This window comes from Heloderma suspectum, chromosome 10 (genome assembly GCF_057233095.1).
Source record: "Heloderma suspectum isolate Gila_16-S chromosome 10, 16-S_ref, whole genome shotgun sequence".
Lineage (NCBI taxonomy): Eukaryota > Metazoa > Chordata > Lepidosauria > Squamata > Helodermatidae > Heloderma > Heloderma suspectum.
In genome coordinates this window covers 20407583-20424548 of record NC_139467.1, presented here as the reverse complement: position 1 = coordinate 20424548, position 16966 = coordinate 20407583, and the positions used below count along the sequence as shown (strand labels likewise).

Here is a 16966-nt window from a genome sequence, read left to right as displayed (position 1 = left end):
TAATTCTTGGATGATAAGTAAAGGGGATGAAAGAGAAATATCTTTCTGCAGACTGGCAGTTCAGTATAGGTTTCTGAACTGTAGAAATCAAGCTTGGACACAGAAGGTGTGAGGTGTCCATCTTCAAAGTTGTCCTCCAAACCTTTCCTTATCTTCTTAAATTTGATCTACAAAGCCACATCTTTTATATGAGGATTGAAACTATCACACAATTTTCTGGTTGCTGAAAATTCCATTACAAGCTACTTATATTTTATTTTATTTGTATGCTGCTCCATATCGTAAAGTTACTGAGGTGGCTTTCTAGATACAAAAGAGAACATAAATCCATAAAATTAAAAGCAACATAAAATACATCAAGAAGCAAAACTCACAACAACCTCAAAATAATAATAAAAAATACAAATTTTTAAATGCCAAGACCCAGACTATCTTTTCAGACCATGCAAGGAACACCCATTCATGAGGCAGAAGGACCATGTGAACTCATTGTGTGAAATTATCTAGAATGTCCATAGAGGATTTGCCGCTGATGAGTGATTAGTACTACTAAAAGAGTTAAATAATCAGGGTCCAAGAGCTGCCTCCCAGAAAGTAAAGGAGTCTGTTGGAAATGGGACTGGAAACAAAGCCTTACAAGGATGAGAGACTGAAAGAACTGGGCATGTTTAGCCTTGAGAAGAGAAGACTGTGGGGAGATAGGATAGTGCTCTTCAAGTACTTGAAAGGTTGTCACAGAGAGGAAGGCCAGGATCTCTTCTCAATCATCCAGAGTGCAGGTCACGGAATTATGGGCTCAAGTGACAGGAAGCCAGATTCCGGCTGAACATCAGGAAACTTCCTGACTGTTAGAGCAATATGACAATGGAACCAATTCCATAAGGAGGTGGTGGTCTCTCCCACACTGGAGGCATTCAAGATGAAGCTGGACAGCCATCTGTCAGGGATGCTCTGACTTGGATTTCTGCACTGAGCAGGGGGTTGGACTCAATGGTCTTATATGCCCCTTGCATCCCTATTCTATGATTGTATGATTCTAAATATCAAGCACCAAAATGCCCAGCTATAGGATACAGAATTGGAATGGGGAGATCTGCACATCTCAATCTCATAGACGTTCTCAGGTTTCCACCACTAAGCTCATCCTGTCCTGGTACCATACGAGTTTGTTGTTGTTGTTGTTGTTGCTTTTCCCTGCACAGAAATCCACACTTCTTTTTTTTACTAATTTTTCAAATGTACACATTTTTGTACACATGCACCCATTGACGAAAGTGCGCTTCTGTGTATTTTAGATACGTACACAGTGTTTTCTGTGCATTTTTCAAATGTTCGCATTTTGTGGAATGCATTTTTTCTTTCACAGAATGCCTTGCAGAGAAACCATATGTGACAAAAAGCATAGTTGATCTGGCAGTTGAAGAAATGTAGCTCCATGCAGGAGAAAATATGAGATAGGATTGTTGTTGTTGTTGTTGTTGTTGTTCAGTCGTGTCCGACTCTTCATGGACCATAGCATGCCAGGCCTTCCTGTCCTGCGCTCTCTCCCGGAGTGTGCTCAAGTTCATATTCATTGCATCGGTGATACTATCTAGCCATCTCATCCTCTGCCGTCCCCTTCTCCTTTTGCCTTCAGTCTTTCCCAGCATCAGGGTCTTTTCCAGAGAGTTTTCTCTTCGCATTAGGTGGCCAAAATATTTGAGCTTCAGCTTCAGTATCTGTCCTTCCAATGAGCACTCAGGGTTGATTTCCTTTAGGATGGACTGATTTGACCTCCTTGCAGTCCAGGGGACTCGTAAGAGTCTTCTCCAGCACCACAGTTCAAAAGCATCCATTCTTTGGTGCTCAGCCTTCCTTATAGTCCAGCTCTCACAGCCATACATTACTACTGGGAAAAACCATAGCTTTGATTAGACGGACCTTTGTCAGCAAGGTGATGTCTCTGCTTCTTACTATGCTGTCTAGGTTTGCCATAGCTTTCCTCCCAAGGAGCAAGCGTCTTTTAATTTCATGGCTACAGTCACCGTCTGCGGTGATCTTGGAGCCCAAGAAAATAAAATCTGTCACTGCTTGCATTTCTTCCCCTTCTATATGCCAGGAAGTGATGGGGCCAGATGCCATGATCTTCGTTTTTTTAATGTTGAGTTTCAAACCAGCTTTTGCACTCTCCTCTTTCACCCTCAACAAGAGGCTCTTTAGATCCTCTTCACTTTCTGCCATTAGGGTGGTATCGTCTGCATAGCTGTCTGCAAACACAGCAGGTGAAAAGAAGCAGATGAACACAGGAGGGGATGAGATAAAAGAGAAGGAGGCTGGTGGCAGTGGACCAAGAGCAAAGAAGACAACATGTCCAAAAAGACAGAAAAATAGCCTCATCAGGTTTTTCTTTAGCAAAAAGGTGAGATATAAATAAAAGAAATAAAAGAAACAAGGGAGAAACTGATAGCAAACAACAACAAGGAAAAGCCCATTGGAAACAACCAAAACATCTCCCCATAAGTGAATTATATTATATGTCTCTTCCTCCCCCAACCCAAACTAGCATGCTTTTATTTTTAAACTCATGGTTTCCCAGGGCAAGCAAAGTAGTAGCATCGGAATGCTTATGACCCGGGGAGAGTTCCAGTGCTTCCAGATGTAGGGCTCCTAGATCTAACCATCAGAGAGTACTGTGAAGCGATTCTGTCTTCTTCTTTTTTTTACTTAATGGATTTACAGCAGTAAGGAAAAAAAAAATGAAATGAAGTAGTGGGAAAACAAGGGCGGATAGCGGATTACAAGTGGAAAATGGCATTATCAGGACCCCTTGTATAATTCTGTGAATGAAGCAAGGTAATGGTGCTATAAAAGCCTCAGCTGGAAACACTCTCAATATGATATGTTTCCTGCTGTACTAAGAACAGTTGCCTTATAAGTAAAAGCATATGTTCTTTCATGTATAGAAAGGTGCATAATTTATACTGATTAGGGCACAGATTAGGGCTTCACTAACTGTGAAGCTTTGAGCCTCCAAGCCATTTGCTTCTCAGGTTTGTGTCACACTATATAATTTTCCCATAGACTGAGATGATTTGGCATATAGGATAAGGTGTGCCTTAAGGTATACAGGAAAATTATATAGTGTGGCACAAACCTGAGAAGCAAATGGCTTGGAGGCTCAAAGCTTCACAGTTAGTAATCCCACAAACACTTGATTCTGGGCAATCTAAGCCCTGCAGTTTCCCTAATTCAAAGCTCCCCCAAACTTCCCATCCATCAGCATTTTTTGTACCTGAATCTTACGTGGATAATCTTGCCTCAGGCTGATGATCATGTTGTAGACCTTCAGAGTCACCACCTTGGTGAAGGACACGGCCTTACTGCCTCGATTGTTGTTCTCCACTGTGACTAAAAATGGGGTGAGGGTGGGGTCCTCAGAGCAGACCCCTGCCATCTGATAAATGCAGGTGCCTTGGAAGTCGTACTTCCTTCCATCAAAGGTGGTGTAGTGAGGGTCTCCGGTCCCTATGCAGGTGGAGTACATCGTTCCCTTACAGCGGCGCACGCCGTTCACCATGGCACATTTCTCACTGGCTTTGCAACTGGCCTTCCGACAATTCACTCTGCCCAGACTGGGGTCACATTTGCAATGGGAGTGGCAATTCTCATCATCCCAGAACTCCTCCCCGGCCTTGTAATGGAGGCCATTGTAGATGCAGTCACAGTTCTTGGCAGGGACACACTGCTTGCCATTGAGAACATAGCCATCATTGCACTGACAGGATTCCACACAGGGCTTTTTGCAGGTGGAAGGAGCTGATGGATCAGAACAGGTAGCTGGGCAGGCATTTCCGCAGGCCTCATAGTGGCTGTTTTCAGGACAGGTATGGTCTGTTTTGGGGGGAGAGGACAGGGGAGGTGCAAGAATAGATTGGGCATTATAAACCATTTTATTTACTCATAGATTCATTACACAAGTTCCCTAGATTATCACTTTGTATGTTGTTGCAGTGCTCACAGCCAGTTTTAGAGACCATAAAGAGGAAGAACTAGGGCCCAAGCTTCTGCTTATGGCCCTAACATTCATAAACAGCACTTGAAATGATATGTGGGCCATTGTAGGGAACCGTTACCCTGAAAGCAGGGCTGGCCCTACCATTAGGCAGAGTGAGGTGGTCATCTCAGGCAGCAGATGCTGGCAGGCAGCAACAAGGTGTTGCAGGAGAAAGTTGTGTGCCTTGTGCCCCCTAAGTTAGCCTGTTGCCTTATGCGTGGAGAAGCCAGGTTGTAGCTCAGTGGTAGAGCACTTGTTTTGCATGCCGAAGGTTCCAGGTTCGATCCCCAGCATCTCCAAGTAGAGCTAAGCAAGAATGCTGCCTGAACCCCTGGACAGCCATTGCTACCAGTCAGTGTCGACAATACTGGGCTAGATGAAACAATGGTCTGATTCAGCATAAGGCAATAGGAAGTATAAGGCAGTTCCTGTGAGGATGCTGTCCCATTGGCAGTGCTGAAGAAAGGGTAGACTGCCAGTTCAGTTGGCTTTTGCATGTGGAATGGGAGGGGATGCCATCTCATTCTTTCCCTCAGGCAGCAAAATGTTTTGGGCCAGCCTGGCCTGGGACACTAACACAAAGTGTGCCTGCTGACCCACCTGTACCAGAAGAACTTTTTAAAGAGGCTTTGCCCGCCTTCTAGAGATCGAGGGCAGCCCCAGAGACAGTGGGTTTCCACAGGGAGCTAGCTGTACAACACAATAATGCAATGAAAGAAAATTGTGGGCTTCATAACAGCCAAGGCTTGCCATAGTCAGTGGTAGGGAACCCTTTTTTCTGTTGAGGGCCGCATCCCCTCTGGGTTAATATATTGGGGTCCGCATGCCAGCAGCAGGTGGGGCAACAGCTCAAAGTGGGTGGGGTTTGTTCTCATGTCCTCTTTCTGTCTAGGGCTGTATGAGCTTTTCATTTCAGATTGTAAATCATTCAAAAATGCCCCATTCACAATCCCAAAGAGAAACAGATCACATCTCTGAAAAATGTTTTCTCTGAAAATGTTTGCAAATTCCCCAAATTACTTCCATGTCTGCAAAATGAATACTTGAAAGTTGTGTAACTTCCTCAACATGCGCAACTTCCTCAACATGCGCACATTTTAAATCTTTAGTTTGTGGGGGAAATTTGTACCATCTGGGAAATTTGTGCAAATTTAGGACTTGCTTGCACAACACACATGTTTGAAAGCTGCTTGTTTTGAGTGTGAAACAAACAGCAATCGCAAACACGAATGCAAATTGAGGAGAGATGATCAGGGAGCCGATGTCTAGATAATTTTGGTGAGCTCAAACATCACTCATTTGCTCATTCATATTTCTATCCCAACCCATCTCTCTTTCCCAACCCAGCCCACCTCCACCTCTCTCTCTTGTCTCCCACCTCATCTTTGTGGGCCACATGAAATCAAGGCAGCATGAAATTAAGCCTAGGGCTGCAGGTCCCTCATCCCTACTCCAAGGCAGGGGTGGATACATTTTAGGCTTGCAGGATCAGCTTTGTTTTTCTCTAGGGCCCCCAAGATCCACCAGCTGGAGCCAGGTGGCTCATGGAGGCACATATAGAATTGAGGAAAAAGGTGCCTCTGACCACATGCTCAGCCCAGGCATTTGTTTTCAGAAGTGCACACAAATCCTTTCATATGCAAGTCTAATCTTGTGTCTTGTCCACCCCACCCCACCCAGCTTTCTTGAAAAAAAGGAAAAAAAGCATCTTGTTTTTATTTTTATTAGTGTAAAGCCATTGGGAGTTGAAAGTCCTTCTTGATCTACTGCAAATCACCAGTAGATCCTGATCTAACTCCTGCCTTCTTCTGCTCTAAGGAGTCCCCCCCCCCACGGCTCTTCCTGCATCTCTCTCTTGCCTCCATTGCCTTAGCCAACCCTAAACTAGTGCTGCAACCTCCTCTCATTTTGTGCATGCAGTGCTGTTGGTATGCTCACCAGCTGATGGCTGAAGATTCCCTTCAGTGCTGATGCCTTCAACTGAGGTCTCATTTGTCCTGTCCTCAGGCTGGGCTTGTCCACAGCCAGACATCATCTCCCACTCATCAATGGTAATGCCGTGTTCTTTGCAGGCAGTGGCATATGCCCCCACCAATTGGCAGAGCACATGGTTGTCTCCGCTGTTTAAACACATTCCAGTGATGCAATCATTGAAGTAGTTAGTGGGGCTCACGGTGGGATGACACACTCTAAAGGAAACTTTGCTGATGATCCCACAATACTTCTCACTGCTGTACAGTTCCATCTTCCCTTCATCACAGGTGAGGCAGTTACCTTGGCAGGCATCGGAGCAGGCAGGGTCCTGATCATTGACTTTCCAGCTCCTGGCCCAGTCTATGGCAGATGAGGTTCGGGTGCCATTATGATGAGTCATGTCATCATCTGGGTCCTCGTTGAAATTCCCACAGAGCCCACAGGTGGCACCATAGTAGCTACTTGGGAGAGTCACTACTATGGCCCAGTCATCGTTGTATGTCACCTTAAGGCCAAAATCTGTTTCAATGGTGGGCTGTGCATTGCTGTTGGAGACTTTGATTTTTCCACCATCCAGTGTTGCAGGGATGCTGGCCACCTCACCATTCAACTAAGAAGAGAAAGAAGGGAGAAACAACACATTGTAGACATTTCTGGCACACCTTGTGCCTACTGTAAGTCAGGTTGTCTTACTTGCAAGCTGAGCTGCAGGTCGGTTCCTGATACTCAGGAACTTTATCAGCTTTGCTTTTTGTTTTTTTTTTGTTTTTTAATTTGTAGAAAATGTTACAGGTCTAAATCTTTGCGGAGTTGAGATATTTTGCACAAATCACGAATTTCACAAATTAAAAAAGCTGAAAAACCATGAGCTGGTTTGACTTGTTGCACACCGAGTTGGGCCAGCTTGCAGATGAGCAAGTTGGAGTCCCAGGGGGGAGATGACAAAAAAACAACAACCCCAATCTCCACACCTCAAATGGATTCTTTCAACATCCCCAGCTGTAAACAATAAGGGTGGTGCAGGCACCCATCTCAGTTCGGGGGTCCTGCAGACCACCCACGCCCATGCCCTGAGTTGCTCCCGCCAAGCCCCCATTTGACCACCACATGCTTGCCAAGCCTCCTGCACTTACCTGGGCCCTGTGCACATATTTTGCACATAGACGTATACGCAAAATGGCTCTGTGAATTGCCTGTGTACTGTATGCAAGATTCATGGTGCCATTTTGCATATAAGTCTATGTGTGCAGTTTTATGATCGCCATGTTTTTTCAAAACATGGCCATTGCGGCAGAGGAGGATGGGGCCAGGTAAGTGCAGGCAGCTCAGCGAGTGGGCGTGGGGCTTGAGTGAGGGTCCGGGGGTGTGCGAGCAGGGGCAGGGGTTGGGTGAATGCCCAGAGAAGCTAGGCAGGGGTACGCCTGTCCATCCCTAGTAAGCAACCACTAATTCCCATTGGTTAACATCTTTAAAAAGAGGTACCAAAGCCCACATCAACCTGGGAGGTATGCCATCCAACACAGAAATGCTTCCCCCCCCCCATCAAAGATGTTAGAACTTTGTCTATGGTTTCACAGTGGTGAGTGAAAGACCTTCTGTACATGTTTTGAGGTGCTCCCTTAATTATTATTATGTTAATTATTGTTAACATTGGCATTGAAAATAGTCTTTGGGTTTGAGCACTTCTGATCCCTGTACTCTACTTAAGCCTCCCTCATTGTACCATGAGATCTCTAGAACCATTTGCTGGGTCATTGAACAAAGTATTCCAGGGAAAAGGGTGGCTAGAGTGTCTGACTAGGTCTAGGGAGACCTGTGTTCATCCCCACCTAGCCACAAAGGTCACTGTTTGGCCTTGGGCCACTCACTTTCTCTTAGTCTAACCTACCTCACAGGGTTGTTGTGAAGATATAATGGGTTGGGGGAGAACCATATATGCCACCTTGAGCTCCTTGGAGTAAAGGTGGAATAGAATGCAATAAATCAATAATAAATGATAGACTTTTTCCCAGTTATTATGCCAAATTTTCACCCAATCCAATTCATATTCATTTCTCCCCTCCCTTTGATTATGAATGAAAAAATGGCAAACGAAAGAGCCTACATTCCTACCATGATCTGGGCACCTTCTCCTTTGTTAATGGTGATGCTATGACCATACACTTTGATATGGGTTAGTTGCAGCTTGGAGGAGTCCTGGCTCTCCACGTTGCTGTTCTTCTCTTCAACTATGAAAGGCACAAGCTCGGGGTCACTGCCACAGTACTTTGCAATGGTGTAAGTGCAAGAGTCTTGGAAGGCCACGAAGAGACCATCAAAAGTCTGAAAATGCTCAGTGGTGGAGCCTTGGCAAGTTCCCATGTACTCATGGATGCAGCGTGTGTGACCATTCTGCACCTCGCATGTTTCCATTGTCCGGCACTGGAGTATTTTGCAGGGATCTATGAGAGGAAGACAATACTAAGTAATGTTAAGACAACAGCTTGGATCCTAAGATAAATTAATGCAAGGAAGTTCATGGAAGGAACATTTCTTGCCCCCTCCTCCTCCATACAGCCACCTGAAAACCCTTTCTAGGGGGTCAGAGGACCTTCCAAAAAATGGGGATGGAGCACAGAGCTTGGATTCTAAGATAGGTTAATGCAAGGACATTCACAGAAGGAAAATTTCCTCATCTCCTTCTTTCCCTAGCAGCATCGCCCCCATAGTTCAGGAGGGCCACCCAACCCTTCAGGGAGGCTTTTTAGGGGGTGAAAATGTACACCTAAAAATGAGATGTGTGAAATGATTCCCAGCTTCTTAGAGCAAGCAGTTCTGGGGTTCTAAAGAAGATTAGAAAGGGCCCAGCCAGATCAAATCAAAGTCCATCCAGTCCAGTCTTGTCTTTCCAATAGCGGCCAATGAAGTGCCTCTGAAAAAGCCCAAGTGCCTCTGAAAAGGGTGTATAGAAATGTGCACACTCATTTATATATTTAGAGATGATACTATCTAAAATATAGATAGTACAAAATACATTAGTGATTGTTGTATTTTGTGTTTTTTTATCCTTTATAATTTCTTTTTTTTCTTTTTAATTATTATTATTAATATTATCAATATTATGATACTAGGATTAGTAATATTTTACTGGCTGGTTGATTTAAGCTTTATTATTATATAGTACCTAAAAGGCATTATATGGCTAATGGAAATGAATTGTAAGCTTGCTTCCTTGTTGTAAGCCTGAAGATACAATATTGAAATTGATTACTTATGCTGTATTGATTTGTAAGATTGGTAATATTATGGGTATAATTTCTAAGTAGAGTGATATTTGAAGTCTATGTGTAATGTAGTTTACATTCAAGTCCATTATGTAATTTTTTGTTTATATTTTCCTTTGTTTTCCTTTGTTGTTTTTTCTGTTTCTTTCCCCTTTGTCCTTCTCTCTCCTTTTTATATTTTCTCTTTTCCTTCTCTCTCCCCACCCCCCTCTATTTTATTATTGATGGGTCCTCTTAAGAACACTGCAATGTTGGAAACTGTAGAAGATGATTATGTTGTTGGTGCTGGTGCTCTTTATTTCATTTATAAAGATAAAAGTAGAATAAAAAATATTATTCGAAAAAGCCCACCAGAAGGGCATGCAGGCAATAGCTCTACCTTGCTATTGTCCCCTAGCAATTGGTATTCTTCAGGGCTGTTGCATTGCATTGCATTGCTGTGAGATTTATGAGACTGGAAAAGGATGAAAGAAGAGGAGAGGAATAAAAGATGGGGAAGGAGGGAACAAGGAATCCCATTTTACCATTTGCACAAACAGCAGGGGAGCCATAAGCCTTCTCATTTCCAATTCCAACACTCAGCAGCCCAAAGGAGGAACTGGGATGTTCTATTGTGTGGACAGTATATCCTTGGCCTAAGCTGTGAGAAGCCCAGGAGTATTCGGTGCCAGGAACCAGATTCCACTGGAGACCATGCAGTGGTCTCTTATCCAAGGTGATTCCAGATGTCTCCAAAGATCTGGCAATGAGCAATCCATAGTTCTCAAATTGGTCATGCCCGTAGATGTAGTAGGCCTTACAGTAGCTAGAGATGTCAGGGATTGCCATGAAGAAGGGACCATATTTGAAGCGCCCATAGTTGCCGCCATCATTGAAGAACATTACCTGGATGCCAGAACTGGCTGAGAGGGACATGGCGGTTGTGCCTTGAATGCCATACAGCGCTGCCCGGGCAGCATGCAAATCCCGTCTGCTCTTGCTTTGTCCAACCTGGGCATCAACACGAGTCTTTTGGGAAGTGGAAACATAGACTATGTCATACTCCATATTGAAGGGTAAAGAGGGGATGATGAAATGGGTGCCCCAACTGGAAACAGGCAAAAGCTGTTCAACAACATGGTCACACTGGATTTGTCTAGAGACACATGTGTGTCCGCTGTAGACAGCCACTGGTTTCTGGGAGACTATCTTTGTACCAGAGAGGTCCACACTGCTTTGTAGCTGGACAGCTTGATAAGGCTGAAGTGTGATGGTCATCTGGTCTCCTCGGCGATAGACTTTTCCTTGAAATGTAATGGTCCCTTTCAGGTAGATATCGACTGATGTGGGTTCTTCCCAGGATATGATGGCAACCTCTCTGTAGCGATCTGTGCCCACATTTGGGGTGATGACATAATACTCAGTACCTAAGCTTGCCATGGGATAGACAATGGTGGTGTCAGCCGTCTGGGGTTTGTAGCTAAGAGAGAGGATGGAGATATCCTTATCAGCCCGGACAGTGAGGGTGTGGTCAAATATACCACTCCCAACCATCTCTGCCTCTAGTGGGATTTTTACTGATAATGTTTCACCAGCATTCACCTTGACTGTGACCCTCAAGGCAGGCTGCTTCATGGAGATAGTAATGGATGTGTCAGAAACATAGCCTGTGATGAGCAGTTTAAAATCTCCTTGGAAGTTACGTTGCAACCCATTCTGCATGAAGACTGTAACAAACTCTTTTCCTAATGGGCTTGAGGAAATAGCGATGGGGAGCATGTTGAACATTATCCAGGCAGGACCATTCAGAATCCCTAAATAGAGGTGGGGGGAACAAAGAAAACCTTTGAGAGGGCTAATGAAATGTTCCCCTGTGTTTTAAGATACATTTAAAGTAATAGTGTCTAGATTCTATGGGAAAGAGAAAATATGTTGTCCATTATGTTGCTGGACTTCTCAAAATGTGTCATAAAAAGCCAAGACAAGAAAGCTGTTCATCCATTCTCTCTAAGATGTGGTGGGCAGATTGCTATCCACTAGGAGATCACTGGATGATGACTGTTGCTGATCTCCCAGTGGATTCCAATCTTAGAGAGGTCAGCAGTGATTAGATCAGCAACAATTATAACAACTATTCAGAATAATTACTAAACAATTTATAACAATTATTGATAGCGACTACTAAAAAAGCCCAGTCCCAAACCACTGTCAGATACATGGCAATGGTGTCAGCCACTAGTTAGTTAGTAATGTGAGTCCCTATCATAAATAGTTCCTTTCAGTTTATTAATTCTGTGTTGCTTATGTTCACTTCTGCTAACTTTCTGATGTCTCGTCTATCTGCTTTCTTCTCTTCTTGTGTGGACAGTGTCATTATGGTGTTTATTCCAGCTTTGCCCAGCCCGCTGCCCTCCAGATGTGTTGAACTACAACTCCCATCACTCCCAGCCATCATGTCTACTGGCCATGCTGGCTGTAGTGATGGGAGCTGCAGTCCCACATCTGGGAAGGCTGGTAGCCAATAGATGACACTGGACTTAGTTGTGTCTGGGTGGAAACTGGAGTTTCCTGTTGGTGTTCTGTTCTTGTTTAAGATAAAAAACAAAGTTCTTATCTAGGTTCTTGATTGGTGTGTCCTCTCAGCTTTCTATGACACTTCTTCTTGTTCTTCTTTCTTAGGTCTCCCCTCTGTTTCTCCCCTTAAATACCCCCACTCCTACTCTGTTATCAGCCAACTTTTTCCCCTTGTTCTTGCCCAACACTCTATGCTTTTTCACTTGCCCTGAATTCCACAATGTCATATGAGTAGGCCTCACACTTGCTCTACTGAAAGCAATCCTTTGCTGCACTTATTATCTACAATCCTGGCGACTACCCCATATATCCCTAGTAAAATCGGCCAGTCTGCATTTTGACAAATGGATATCCAGGTTTGCATATTAGCATGTGACGAGATGAATGACTGGGTCTTTCACGGGATGACAGATTATTTTAGGCATATGGTGAAGGTCATTTGATGATATCATAGACCAGGGTGGAGAGCCTGTGGTCATCCAGATATTGTTGGACTCCAGTTCCCATCAGCCCCAGCCAGCATGGCCAAGGTTCAGGGATGATGGTGTTATCATCCAACAACATCTGAAAGGCCACAGGTTCTCCAGTATTGTTGTAGTTCATCACAACTCTCTCTCTAGGTGTTTTTATATGTGCTGCAGACTGTATGAGAAGAGAATGAGAAAGGTGCATGAACTGGGAGATGTTTCAAGGATCCTTGATATAAATGCTGCAAAGGAGGATAGCAATGAGCAGTGAGATCATGCTGTTCCAATCGACGTTTGGGATGGGAGAGGCAAAAGTAAACAAAACAAGTACATAGCCTTGTCCTCTGAGCTGAACTGAACACAATATTATCACACAGGCTCTAGGGCTCACTGATTTGTGAAACTTTGATCTGTCAAGAATGTTATATATCCACAACCAGGATTATTGGGTCCATTGCCAGCTTTCGGAGAAAAAAAGGATCTTGCTTGTACAGTGGCCCAAAGTGTTAAGACTTATATTTTGCCCAGTTACTCTCCCTCTTGGACACCCAACAAAGAGACCAGTGAACATCAGTTACGCTATGGTGTACTCACCCCATAGTATACAGCACTTGGCCCAGGGATTGATCATTTCCATGTTTGATAATGTATTAACAGAGGCTGCAAAATAAGTTTTGAGATCAGATTAGAACACTTGGTCCTTCCTACAGGGCAGCCACCCATCCAACAAAAATAATTGGAATCTTTTCATGATGCTAGTTCTTTGAACCATGTTTGTGAATTATTGGACCTAGTTCAACTGAGGTCTGTGCAAAGCAGAAGCCGCAGTCCTTCATATACTTGAGAATAAATCCCAATAAGACACACCTTTCACCAGAAATAAATTACACAAACATGATGTACCCTGCCATAACACAATCTAGTCATAATTTCAAGCTCTGTTTTTCAAAGCTTGCTCAGCATTTCATCACTTCATCATAATTAGCTTGAGTTCTTAAAGGATCTTATTTGTAAGCTGCCTTTGCCATGGGCCATAGCAGCATGTTGAACTTCATATGCTGAACCCATCCCAGTGCTGACAAGGAAGATTCCAGACTCTCCCACATTGGAATCCTGGGTTCTATGCAACCTGTACACTGGGCCCTCTGTTAACATTCATCCCATCTGCTGGGATAAGGGCTAATGTCATCTATTTGATTACCTATTTGATTCAATAGCTTTAGTGTTTTCATTTTTAACTGAATTCTCAGAACCACTGTCTATTATCTTTGAGAAATCATGGAGGACGGGTGAAGTGCCAGATGACTGGAGGAGGGCTAATGTTGTCCCTATCTTCAAAAAAGGGTAAAAAGGAGGAAACTGGGAACTACAGACCAGTCAGTCTGACATCAATCCCTGGGAAAATTCTGGAGCAGATGATAAAGCAATCCATCTGGAAGCACCTCGACAACAATGCAGTGATTACTTGAAGCCAACTTGGATTTGTCAAGAACAAATCCTGCCAGATGAATCTATTCTAATCTCATTTTTTGATCAGGTAACCTCCCTTGTGGAGTGTAGGAATGCTGTGGACCTAAGATACCTCGACTTCAGCACAGCTTTCGACAAAGTGCCCCATGATATCCTGATTAGCAAACTAGCTAAATGTGGGCTAGATGAAACAACTATCAGGTGGATCCACAGTTGGCTACAGAATCGGACTCAAAGAGTGCTTATCAATGGGACCTTCTCAAACTGGGGAGAGGTAATGAGTGGGGTACCGCAGGGCTCAGTCCTGGGCCCAGTGCTCTTCAGCATTCTTATTAATTGCTTGGATAAGGCAGTGCAGGGAATGCTGATCACATTTGCAGATGACACAAAATTGGGTGGGATAGCTTATACCCTGGAAGACAGGAACAGAATTCAAAATGATCTTGATAGACTGGAGTGCTGGGCAGAAAACAAAAGAATGAAATTTAATAGGGATAAATGCCAAGTTCTGTACCTAGGAAAAATAAACCAAATGCAGTTACAAGATGGGGGATACTTGGCTCAACAATACTACAAGCAAGAAGGATCTTGGAATTGTTGTAGATCACAAGCTGAATATGAGCCAACAATGTGATGTGGCTGCAAAAAAGGCAAAAGCTAGTTTGGGTTGCATTAATAGAAGTATAGCTTCCAAATCCTGTGAAGTACTAGTTCTCCTCTACTCAGCACTGGTTAGGCCTCATCTGGAGTACTGTGTCCAGTTCTGGGCACCACACTTTAAGAAGGATGCAGACAAACTGGACAGGGTTCAGAGGAGGGCAATGAGGATGATCAGGGGACTGGAAACAAAGCCCTATGAAGAGAGATTGAAAGAACTGGGCATGTTTAGCCTTGAGAAGACTGTGGGGAGATAGGATAGCACTCTTCAAGTACTTGAAAGGTTGTCACAGAGAGGAAGGCCAGGATCTCTTCTCGATCATCCCAGAATGTAGGACATGGAATAAAGGGCTCAAGTTACAGGAAGACAGATTCCAGCTGAACATCAAGAGAAATGTCCTGACTGTTAGAGTAATACAGCAATGGAACCTAGGGAGGTGGTGGGCTCTCCCACACTGGAGACATTCAAGATGAGGCTGGACAGCCATCTGTCAGGGATGCTCTGACTTGGATTCCTGCATCGATGGTCTTGTAGGCCCCTTCCAACCCTATTATTCTATGATTCTATGAATTGTATTTAGGGATGTCGATCACTGGGAAATCCATTTCTTTTTTGGGTTGGAGGAGTTCTGCTACTTGTACAACTCACTTTGCATCTGCGGGCTCTTCCCTTAACTCTCAGAACTTTTTTGTGTATTTGCAGGTGGGGGTGGGGTTCTCCAATCTGCACAAATTTCTGAGCAATTTGCACAGATTACAGCCGAATCTGCACAAATTAGGGATGGACGGAACACTTACCTTCTGTTCCGTTCTGTTTCCGCTGGGGGGGGAGGTGCTCCATCCCTCCCCCCAGAATCCTCGATGGGGGGGAGGTGATCTGGTCCTCCCCCCCAGAATCCTGCCTGGCTGCCTGCAGCCGGACATCCAGCTGCTGGGCAGCCCTGCAGGGACGCAAATGGCGGCTGTCGTAGCTGCCGCCATTTGTGTCCCTGTATTTAGCCGTGATAGGCTACAAAAATATTTATGTAGCCTATCATGGCAGGGGGAAAAAAACCCAGCGTACGCAAATGGTGGTAGCCGACGCCATTTGTGTATGCTGGTTCCCCCCCCCCCCCGTCGTGATAGGCTATGTAAATTCTTACGTAGCCTATCACAGCCTCTGCAGGGACTCAAATGGTGTCCCTGCATTAGCCGTGATAGGCTATGTAAGTATTTACGTAGCCTATCACGGCTATGAAGAGGAAGCGAATGGCGGCTGCAGGATGCCCGCCATTCGCAAAGCAGCACAGACAGGAGCAGGTAAGCACTCCGTTTCGCATGCCTTTTGTGGGTTGGGGGCGGTGGGGACTTCGTCCCATGTGCCTTTCGTGGGTTGGGGGGGCGGGGGCTTCGTTCCGCGATGGATTTTGGGGGGCTGAATGCACTGGCATTCGGCCTCACCAAGATCTGTCGCAGAATTCTCTTACATCCCTAGCACAAATTATGGTGAATGTATGCAAATATCAGGAGCACCCCAGCTGCCTCTTGCAGTCCCCACCAATAGCCAACTTAGGACACAGATGACGAGGATTCTTTCCGAGACTTGATTCCTTTATTACTTTATGACTCTTTCAGAATACTAATCAGTAGCGACAAAGCAAGGAACAGCACTGGGGAAAGATAGCAGAGTAGCCTAAGCTCCAGGTAAGGCAGTTGGTCCCCATTTGAATGAGAACCACGGGAAGACCCTGAACCTATGGGCTAGGGAGAGATCCTCCCTCTTTCCCTTGGGTCCATGGGACACGACCATTGCTTGCGTGCCAAATGGGTGCTATGCCTCCTTTCTGCACCCTCCATCGCTCGTTGCTCCCTGCGTCTGCGTCGAGCGTCTAGCAAGCCCCCCTCCCACACTCTCTCACTGCCAGGGTCACTATCTATCTCAGGAATGCCGGCAGGACGAATCTCTGCCAGCTGCTGTGCCTGTGAGGGATGAGCTGGCTCCTCTCCCATGGATTGCTGTTCCTCCTCAGAATCAGAACTGCTCTGGGGCTCTATTGGCTCAGTTTCCACCCTGACAGCAAATTAGGCAGGTTTGGACATAATTTGCATACTTTGCACAAATTCGGCCATAATTTGCTCAAATTGCTCAGAAATCTGTGGAAATTGCAAAATCTTCCAAAGAAAAACATTGTGCAAAATTCCCAGAAAATCCATGAACTGGCCCGATTCATTCATTCATTATATTTCTATACCGTCCCATAACCGAAGCTCTTTGGGTGGTTCCCAAAAACTACAAACAAAACAAAACAAAAAACAAACACTGCGGATAGGGTCAGGCACCAAAGCAGGAGCTGAAATGGTCTGGGGGGCTGAGACTAGGAAAACTCATCAAACACCTCCCCCAACAGATTTCTATGACATCCCTAATTATTGTACTGTTGTTAGCTACTTAGGTAAAAAATAGGATAGATAGATGAATGCCCTAACCCCAGCACCAGCTTATCTGGCTGAAAGGGGGGGCATTGCGGGTGGATGGGGAGAGAGGACGTGGCTGCCTGTCCTTGGGCACC

At 44.8% G+C, this 16966-nt stretch overlaps 1 protein-coding gene across 1 annotated transcript in view; it reads right to left on the bottom strand.

Annotated features, from left to right (window-relative positions):
- LOC146337919 (IgGFc-binding protein-like) overlaps positions 1–12942 on the bottom strand; it is a 31854-nt gene extending 18912 nt beyond the window's left edge. The window contains exons 1-5 of the mRNA XM_084814383.1: positions 12885–12942; positions 9795–11063; positions 8120–8448; positions 6008–6617; positions 3272–3870 (exon numbers count right to left, since the gene is read on the bottom strand). Of these exons, the coding sequence (XP_084670509.1) occupies positions 3272–3870; positions 6008–6617; positions 8120–8448; positions 9795–11063; positions 12885–12927 (2850 nt within the window). The 5' untranslated portion in view covers positions 12928–12942. The remainder of the gene's footprint in view (positions 1–3271; positions 3871–6007; positions 6618–8119; positions 8449–9794; positions 11064–12884) is intronic.
- Positions 12943–16966: the final 4024 nt, after the last annotated feature.